The sequence below is a fragment of the Propithecus coquereli genome, unplaced genomic scaffold (assembly GCF_000956105.1).
Source record: "Propithecus coquereli isolate 6110/MARCELLA unplaced genomic scaffold, Pcoq_1.0 Scaffold25, whole genome shotgun sequence".
Lineage (NCBI taxonomy): Eukaryota > Metazoa > Chordata > Mammalia > Primates > Indriidae > Propithecus > Propithecus coquereli.
Window position 1 is genome coordinate 8,172,503 of NW_012148063.1, and position 9,252 is coordinate 8,181,754.

The 9,252-nt window shown below is 47.0% G+C and overlaps 1 protein-coding gene across 1 annotated transcript in view; it reads right to left on the reverse strand.

Moving 5' to 3' along the window:
• Positions 1–7,600, reverse strand: part of SLC22A2 (solute carrier family 22 (organic cation transporter), member 2) — a 24,503-nt gene extending 16,903 nt beyond the window's left edge. The window contains exons 1-3 of the mRNA XM_012646806.1: positions 7,081–7,600; positions 5,600–5,703; positions 1,362–1,516 (exon numbers count right to left, since the gene is read on the reverse strand). Coding sequence (XP_012502260.1) covers positions 1,362–1,516; positions 5,600–5,703; positions 7,081–7,491 — 670 coding nt within the window. The 5' untranslated portion in view covers positions 7,492–7,600. The remainder of the gene's footprint in view (positions 1–1,361; positions 1,517–5,599; positions 5,704–7,080) is intronic.
• Positions 7,601–9,252: the final 1,652 nt, after the last annotated feature.

Genomic DNA, 9,252 nt, shown 5'->3' on the forward strand with positions numbered 1-9,252 from the left:
AGGAGTAGAACCTAATCTGATTCTAAAGTGGGGGGTATACCAGGAAAAGTTTTCCAGGAAGAATAAAAAGAAAGAGCATGAAATGAGAAGGGATACCTGATTACTCCCCATCCATGACAGAGGCTCCCTGAAGGAAACACATAATTAATAGTGAAGTATACCTAAATATGTGTGCAACACATCTGAAAAACAAAATATTATCTTTTGATAGACAATTTATACTTCAAGATGCCGTTCAAATTCAAACTATTTTTTTAGAATGATTATTGTTCGGAAGAAAAGGGTAAATTACATGACTTCTTGGGAACTTTTGAGCATATGAAAAACTAGACAAAGGTCCACAGAATTACAAAATTTCCATCAGAATCATTCCAATTTATTAATAGAGGGAGGAATCTACTATACTAGACCTAAAGCCCTACATTCTCCTTTAATCTTCAACATTAACACTAAGCTCCCTACTTCTCTCATCAGGCAGCACAGTCTGAACTTCCTCATTCCCCTCCAGCAGGAAGAGAAAATTGTAAGCTCTAATACACTTAAAACAGATGTGGAATCCAGCTGTAATTTATAAGGAAATTTGCAAAAACTTAAAATAATGCAGCTCTTCTCAATACAACATGTATAACAAGCAGTTATTTTCATAAAATTTTACATTTACACGTAATGGGTTTATTATTTTAATTTCAAAATATCCATTTCCCTTTGTATAGATTCTGGTTGAATGTAGCTGAAGGGAAAGTAATGATGAGGTTAATTCCCAGGATCTAATTATGGTGGTGATTTTTCTTAATATTGCTATAAAGATGCTATGCTGTTAAAATTCAAATATTTTCTTATACTCCATGGAGCTTACCCATAACTCTGGCTACTAATGAACAGGGTGTAAATTATATTCCTGGTCCTACAAATGGCTGGCTGAGTAATCTAGGTTGATCACAGTACTTGTGTTCCCAGTTTCCTTGTATGTAAATTGAGGATCATCGTGGTTTACTAGAATAGATTTATTCAAAATGTTAAAGTTTTCTGTAAATCTATTATTATTTCCCATCATTGAATCTTCTTTGTGAATAGGCCTGGTAGGCTAGATTTTCTGTTGATATAATAGAAAAACAAAAATTCCAAAAGAGTTCTATATAATATGTTTCTCCTTGTTTCTGCTTTCATTGTTCTCTTTACAGGAGGAAGGCAGAATGAGTTGATTGAAATGATTTTAGAAATTCTTTTGATATGGAAAAAAAAATCTGTCAACATTGTCTTGAAGTTGGGTCTGTTTTCCCACAGAGCTGCCCCCCGCCGGACTGTGTTTTGGCAGCAACGCTCCTTTGTTCCCACAGCTGCAATCACACACACATTCTTACTCAGGATGTAGCCTATTAACCAGCCTGCTTTGCTGACCAGTCCTTGGATCAAGCGAAAAATTAACATCCATGTATAGTTTGGGGAAATGGCCATGAGAACTCCAGATGTGGCATTTATGAGGATTGTAATTAAGAGGCAGAGCTTACGGCCAAACCTGCAGGGAGAAAAACAAAGAGAGGGAATCAAATTAAATTTCACTCATGAAGGTTGGAGAAAATTCCTGGAAGATAAGAAAATCTAAACAAAATCAGAGGTTAACTCTAAATCATGGAAATAAGGAGGCGCAGACTGACAGCCACAAAGAGAATCCAGCCTTCGGTTCCTTTAGGACTTTTCACCAACCTGCTGCGTATGAAGTTTAAGCACAATGAGCCTCATTCACCAGGGTTAAAGTGTTTCGGTCCCACACCCCCACACCGTGGCAGGTATTCAGGGAGGGGGGAATTCTTCCAGGCCACCCGGTGCCGAATGCCCTCCGGGCCTATCTAGGTATTACACCATCAATAGAGCTGGAGCCTTTGCACTAACAGTCTCAACCAACTGCCCACCCAAGAGAGTTTTTGTCTTGGAAAAAACAAAATTCAATGTTCACTGTACACCCTCATCCCTTTTCAACACGGTCTTTGTGTGTCTGCATGGAAATTGTCTTTGATGCCACACACATTACCATCCCATGGGGCCGTGATTTGGAGCACCCTGGGGAGAGCTTTGATTTGACGGAATTAGGTTGCATTAGTTTAGGGACTCAGAGAGTTGTTCCAATACACAGAATAGAGGAAAAAGTTGGCAACCTGGTTTAATCATGGCCTTAAACTTCACTGGGGGACATCTTCCAAATAAGGATACAATGCTATTTTAAAAAAATAAGGCATGGCTAGAAGAAGTTTGGGAGGTCTAGGGATAGTGGTTTGAGACTCCCCCTCTACTCAACAGAGATACTTAAGTGGTTAAATGAAAAACAAACTGCTGGAATAGGAGAGGAGAGACGGCTTCCAGGACTGCCAGCTTCCTATATCCTTCAGCTACTTGCTACTCAGGACGTGGTCCAGCACTGTCAGCAGGGGACTGGAGGGATGAACCAGCATCACTTGGGAGCTAGTTAGACATGCAGAATCTTGGGCCCACCCCAGACCTGCTGGATCGGAATCTGCTTTTTAACAAACTCCCGCAGTGGTTTATGTGCACCTGAACATCCGGGAAGCAGCACTTTAATTTCACTGAGCCTCAATTTCTTCATATGTAAATTGGATTATAAAATCTGGATAATAAAATCTACTTTAAAAGGCTGTCGTGATCCTAAATGAAATATAACAAATGAAGATGCACAATGAAGCAAACGGCCCACAGCAGTCAGTGGAGAACTTGTTTTGGAAGATCCTGTCTGGTTGGGTAAGTTTGGCTGCAACCCACTGGGACCTCGGTTCTGCTTTGATCTGCTTCCATCCTGGCATACGGACAGTGGGCGCTGGCTCTGGAGAGCTGATTACTAGACTTTCAGAAAATTGGCAAGCTAGTGGTCAAACACCACCATTGTAGAAAATTAAATTATATACACTTACAATTAAATAAATTATATTAAAAACAAGTATAATAAATATGCAAAACTTATTGTTTCCTAATGATTTTGCTGTATTTGGCCATCCCATGCGTGTGAGGTTATTTACATCCGCTGTATCTGCGTAGTGGAACTGTTTCTAGCCAATACTGTGTCCGGTGACCTCACTTTGATAGCTCGAAATGGACCAGGGTGGGCGTGTTTACACCTTGGAAATCAGCAAACAGCACAAACTGGGGCTTTTCTCCGCAGAGAGCCAGTTGTTAAACATTCACAAGCATGCACTAAATAGAACACTTATGATTACTAATCATTAGAGCAAAACACCTGGAATTGGTGAGGGATTACATTTTTGTGCCAAGTGATACTCAAAAATCACTCTTCAGGAGGTTATGGATGATGAAATAAATTAGACATCTTATAAAAGATTCATTCGCAAATTGTCTAACATATGCTCTTCTTTCCCACCCTCCCTCCTTTTCTTCCTTCCTTCCTTCCTTTTCCAAAGTTGACCCTCAAAAAGTTGACTTGGGGTAAAACTCAGTGTTCTTTTTTCCCCCTCTCTCTCTCTCACCCAGGCTGGAGTGCAGCGATGCAATTGTAGCTCACTGCAGCCTCGAACTCCTGGGCTCAAGCCATCCTCCTGCCTCAGCCTCTTGAGTTGCTGGAACTATAGGCGTGCACTATTGCTCCCAGCTTTCTAGTATTCTCGTTTACAACTTTTTCATAATGTCTTCTGGTTTCCTTTTAAAAGACACCCTTATCAGCTATTAGGGCATATTTTAAAAATTCTTCATGGAAGACAATGTTTTATTTAACGTTAGTTTAGTCTGTGGATAAAATATGGGTGTTCATGAGATTCTTGTCCCATTATATAAAATCTGAAAATTGTAGGCATGAATTATGCAAAAAAAATTACTATGTTTTGAATGTTATGGTGGTTGCCGTGTTCCGTTAGGCCACCCTTCACGCTCCTGCCTGCAGGCCCAGACAGAACAGAAGAGGGGGCAACGGCCAGCCGAACTTCAGACAGTTTAAGGAAAGGAGGCAAGTAGACAGCGTTTGAGGGGACAATAATGAGTCATCAACCCTGCAGAGGAGATTTCAACAACGGGAACAGACGATGAGGTGGTCTGAGAAGGTGGGTAACTGTGGATTATAGCTCAGGAATGCACTGTCAGAGGAGATCATAGCCGGTCTCCTACCCATTGAGTGGGATGAAAATAATGACCTAATTTCCTTACCCCACTGTGCAAAGCTCAGTCACCTACGGGCTCACATCCTCCCCCGCGGGCTGAGGGTGAGGGTCTCCACCTTACCGTGCAGGAGGGCGTGGGAGGGAGAGAGGAGTGGCGCGGCCAGACAGCCCCCAGCGAGGTCGGACTCGGGACCCCCCTTGTTAGTGTGTCTCCCTTGACTTAATGGGCCATCTCCAAACAACCTTCCTCAGTGCTGCAGCAGTGAAAATAAAAACAAACGACCTTCCTCTCCACCTCGCAAGCCTCCCGCAGACAGGCCCCTGAGGAGCCTTGCGGCATACGTGGGTGATGCCGCTTCCATCTCTCCTCCTCCTGCTGCCGGGCAGCCCCGACCCCTGTGAAAGGCAGGTGTCCCCAAGGGGGAGGACATTAAGTCGTCATTATTAATCTTCACCACATTTGCAAGTTTTAATCCAGCCCGACAACACCATCAGAGAATAACATTTAATATTATACTCACAGGTTTGGGTTGTTCCATAGACGTAGCGGGGTGCGTGTGGGAGGGCAACAGGCATGAAATGTCTTTAGCATTTATTTCAGAGTTACAGATTCTTGCTTTATACATATACGCTATATGTAATTTATACAGGTACATGCCACTATCTCACTAGGTCACTGATGCTTAAGGAGAATAATACTGTCCAAAATGCTGAGCACACTGCCTGGCGCACAGAAAACACTCAACAAACAGTCGGTCTCACGAAACGAGTGTGGGGTTCTAAAATGCTGGATAAACAAGAGGTAAGAAGAGCCCGGTCAGTGTGAGCACGGAAGACCAGCCGCTGAAGACACGGAGTGCCCTGAGGGCCTTTTGTCCTCTCTCTCCAGAGACACTGAGGTTGTGGAGGAGGAGAGTGACCTCCTTTGGTGCAGACAAATCCTGATTTCCTTCCATAGATCACATCCTAGGTTCCACACACAGTCACATCTGGCCCCAGGGACCCAATCCAGGAATCCTGCAATCCCGCAGGCATAGGGACATTCTGCACTGGGCCTGGTGCTGGTGGCTCCAGTATCTGAGACACAGCAGATAGCGGGTGGCACAGAGCCCAGAGGCCCTGAAGGTCCATGACCAGGTGGATGGTGATGAGGTCAAAAAATGAACTGGGGATTACCAAAGGGATTAAGTCATCTACTCCTCTGCCGTCTGACCCTAAGCTGCTGCGTAGCCCACATGGAGAAATCGCTGCCTAATATTGAAACATCTTTCTATGGCCTCGGAGAATCTGCAAATAAAGACATGGTTCATGATGATCAAAGTACCAGAAGAAACCTAAGACTGTAAAAGCGATGGACGTTAAAGCCAGGGGATTGTGGTGTATGGTGTGTTGGGAAAGGATGGTGTTCAGGAAGGGGCAGGTGTATCCAAGTGTTTTCCAAACCTGTGGGGTTGTTTAAATTCCGCCACAGGCGCTTCACCTACCTGTCTGCGATGTAGCCGATACCCACAGAGCCAATAAAAAATCCTGCGTTCACTGATGACTGAAACAGGTCCAGCATCCAGGAATTGGCACACACCAGGTTAAACTGCCGATGCGTGAGATGTGTTCCGAGAGAGGAGAGAAAGAAAACGAAATCCCATTAGGATCCTGTTGGACACAACTCAACCCAGGAAACTCGTTCACTGTTCCTTGAATGGAACTGCGTGGCTGAATGGCAACAAACCAACTGCTTTTTGACCATGTTAATTTTCTTTATGCGACCAAAAGATTTGCCCTTCCCTCTGGGTGTTTGTCATTAGGCTGACTAAATCAGCTGAAATTGGGTAATTATTCCACTTACAGACGAGTTCATTTTTTTCCCTTCTAACTTGAATACACGGAGCCAAATAGGTGTGTTGACATGGTACAGAAGCAGCCCTGCGGAGGTGGAGCTGCGAAGCGTCTCTTTGCTGTCCCCTTAACGGCAAGGGCATTAGGGGCGCCCCGCTAACGGCTCTCCTTCGCTCTCCTCTGGACTAAGAGGAGGTGGTCAGGGGACCCAGGGGATGTGATGTGACTGCCAGGCTAACTCTGCTAAGTCCCTCCCGGTGTGGCCTGGGGCTGAACTCCCTCATCTCTGCAGGAAGGGATGAGATGAGCCATGCCAAGAGCCTCTTAAAGTACGTGGTGTGAAGTCCACGAGCTTCCACATTTCCCGGAACTATTTGTCCACTTCAGATCCTCCAAAATAGGCTTCTTTAAACGTCTGTTCACGCAAAACCCCCAAGCAGTCTTGCTGAACGAAGCTGGGCACCTGGCTTCCTCAGTATTCTCAGAATGACCTCATTCCCCCATTTTGCTTTGCTTTCAGTAAAAGCAAGTCTCCATTTTTAAATTTCTATCTATTGAAATGAGACTTCACGATTAGCTCTTAATGTGTCTATGGTTTTTGACAAAGTAGCAGTGCCGTAGCATCATCTCCAGCCTCAGGGTTTTACATGGACCTTTGACCGAGTTAGAGAAAAAGACGGCCACTGAGGGAGAAGTGTCGACACACGCCGCCACACACTGAGGCACAGCTCGGGAAGTCCCCTGCTCTCAGGGGTCCATCTGTGCGGTGGAAGAGCACAGGGAGAGGTAGGGCTTCCAGAAAAGGAGGAGGCTCAATAATATCCCCTTTCCTGGCATCATTTCCTGGAGTTCTGATGTGCCTTTGCTCATTTCTTGCTGCTGAGACATGCATAAGCTAGCTAGCATCATTGCTGTCAGAATTTGAGGAAACTAATTTTTAGTTTGAACTAATCCACTCAATGTCCACACACATTAGAAGCTGCCGGCTTTCATTCGGAAACTAGGGTTTTATAAGCGACGTGGAGTCCAAAGAGCATGTCCAGACACAGCTATAAGAGCCGGGTCTTTCCTGGTTTTTCCCCTAAGAGAAACTCAATTATTTGCTCTGCATGGGAGGCCTGAGCTCACTCACCTCGGTGACGACGGAGGAGCCGGGCGTGTCGTACACCCAGCCGTGCTCGCAGGGGCCCAGCGGCAGGTGGCTCCTGTTGGCAGCCAGGCCAGCCAGGGGGTCCACGCAGCGCAGGGCGCTCTGGTTCCAGTCCACCTCATAGCGCCTGCACTGGCGCGGAAAGGCCTCGCCCGCGGGCCCCGGGCCCGGCACCGTGTAGTTCAGCTCCTCTGCCCGGCTCCAGCCGCAGCGCCGGCTCAGGTCGGCCACCCCGGGGCTGCGGCAGTGGTGGTCGGGGGTGAAGCCCAGGAAGACGATGCCCACATAGATGGGCGCGAAGGCAGCCGAGAGCAGAGCCAGGAGGAAAAACGTTTGTTTCTGGAAAAAGTGGAATCCCCCTATGTGTTCCAGAATGTCGTCCACGGTGGGCATGGTTCCTGAGGCCAGCAGTCCTGCTGCTGTCCTGAGATGTCCGAGTGCTGCTGAGAGCGGCTGCGGCCAGCTCAGCACAGATCCCGGCCAAAAGTCGAGGGGTGAGAGTTGACCTGAGAAGGAGACCTTGCTCAGGCTTCAAAGTGTGCAGCTCTCCAGCCGTGTGTGTCCTGCTGTGCTCCCAAAGTGCCCTGAGCAGGCTCCCAGGGCACGGATGGCACTAGTGCTTCATGAGCTTGTGGCTACCTCACACCGGCACCACAAACAGCCCTTTCTCCGTGTCCCAGGGGAGGAATCTGAGTGCTTTCCCATATCACAGCCCGTTAATCTTCCTCTGGCACCCTGAGTGGCCAGGAACCTAATATATTCCTATCTCCCCTGCACCGCGGTCCTTTCTTCAGGGCGTGTGCAGAAAGCACACGTGTTTGGCTGCCCAGCGGGTGTGTGCGTCAAGGTCTCGGGTCTGCGCCCTTGTCCACACTCAGACTGGTCTGCAAGCCCTTCCACTGGGCTCGTTCTCCAAACAATGAGTGTGCTCAGGACGCATGCTGTGACTGCTTGTTTTGATTTTTTCCAGATTTTATAATTCTGCTTTTTAAAAGTGTTTTTGCTCCAATCTGGCATTCTTGCCTTTTAACCCTGAAGTTTCCGTGAGGAAAGTATAAAGTGCTCACCTCATGCATGGACAGGTCAAGTGTAAATGCAAGTGGGGTGTGTTCATGCCACTGTCTTTTTATTCTAGATTTTTCTGTCCATGCTCTGTTGGGGCTCAGAAAATGACACCCCAAAGTGAAGGCATCAGAAGAAAAGTCTGACCTTCTCCTGCCCTCCTGTCTCTAGCCCCTTATTCTCCCCGACCGCTAGCCATGGAAATAGAATCCCTTCTCTCCAAGGCAGGCCATAGAAACCAGAACCCCTTTTTCCCAAAGCCAGCCATAAAGCCTAAACACATCACTCTAACCTTTCCCCTGCCTTTCTGTGTAGCAGCTGGCCATAAAGAAACGAACACCCTCATTCCAGAGGGGCCTGCCCCGTAGCTGGGAGGAAGGAATGCTGCGCAGCGAGGCCGGGAAGAATCCGCACAGACAGGCCTTGCTGGGTTCTCCCTCTGCCTGTCAGCGCTAGTTCATACCCTCGTCCAGTCTCAGTGCTGTACGCTGTCCATTCTTCGTGGAACCTAAGCATAAAAATGAACGGCTTTCCCTGCATTGCTGGGTCTTCGTGCTGAAGGCCCGTGTATCACATACAACTATGATCAAGTAAATTTGTTGTGCTTTTCTCTTGTTAACCTGTCTTTTGTTACAGGGTTGTCAGTCGTGACCCTTATGATGGGGAGGAAAGATCTTGCCCCCTTCTGCCCCACGGGTCAGGGGTGTCTCTTTGGGAAGGTGTTGGTGTGCCCAAATGCAGAGGCAACAGGCCGTCTGTCATTCCTGGTGGACCAGAGGATCCTTAATGCATCGCGACTGCCACATGGAGAAGGTGCCTGCTGGCGCATCTGCATAGCACACCACCAGAAATTTAACCCAGTTTTCTCTCTTCTTTTGTTTCTATAAAATAGTCAAAGGGTATAATAGCATGGTCCAAAAGTAGTGACCCCTAGGAGTCTTCCCCCTCACTGCAGTTGCAAGCTTTTTGTTTTGTTAAAAAAGCAAAAAGCAGGGCACCAGCGAGGCCATCTGCTGACTGACCTCCCCTGCATGCGTCGGGCAGCAGAGGCCACTGCCAGTGCTGTCTGCTGTGAGCTGAGTGAGTGGGCTC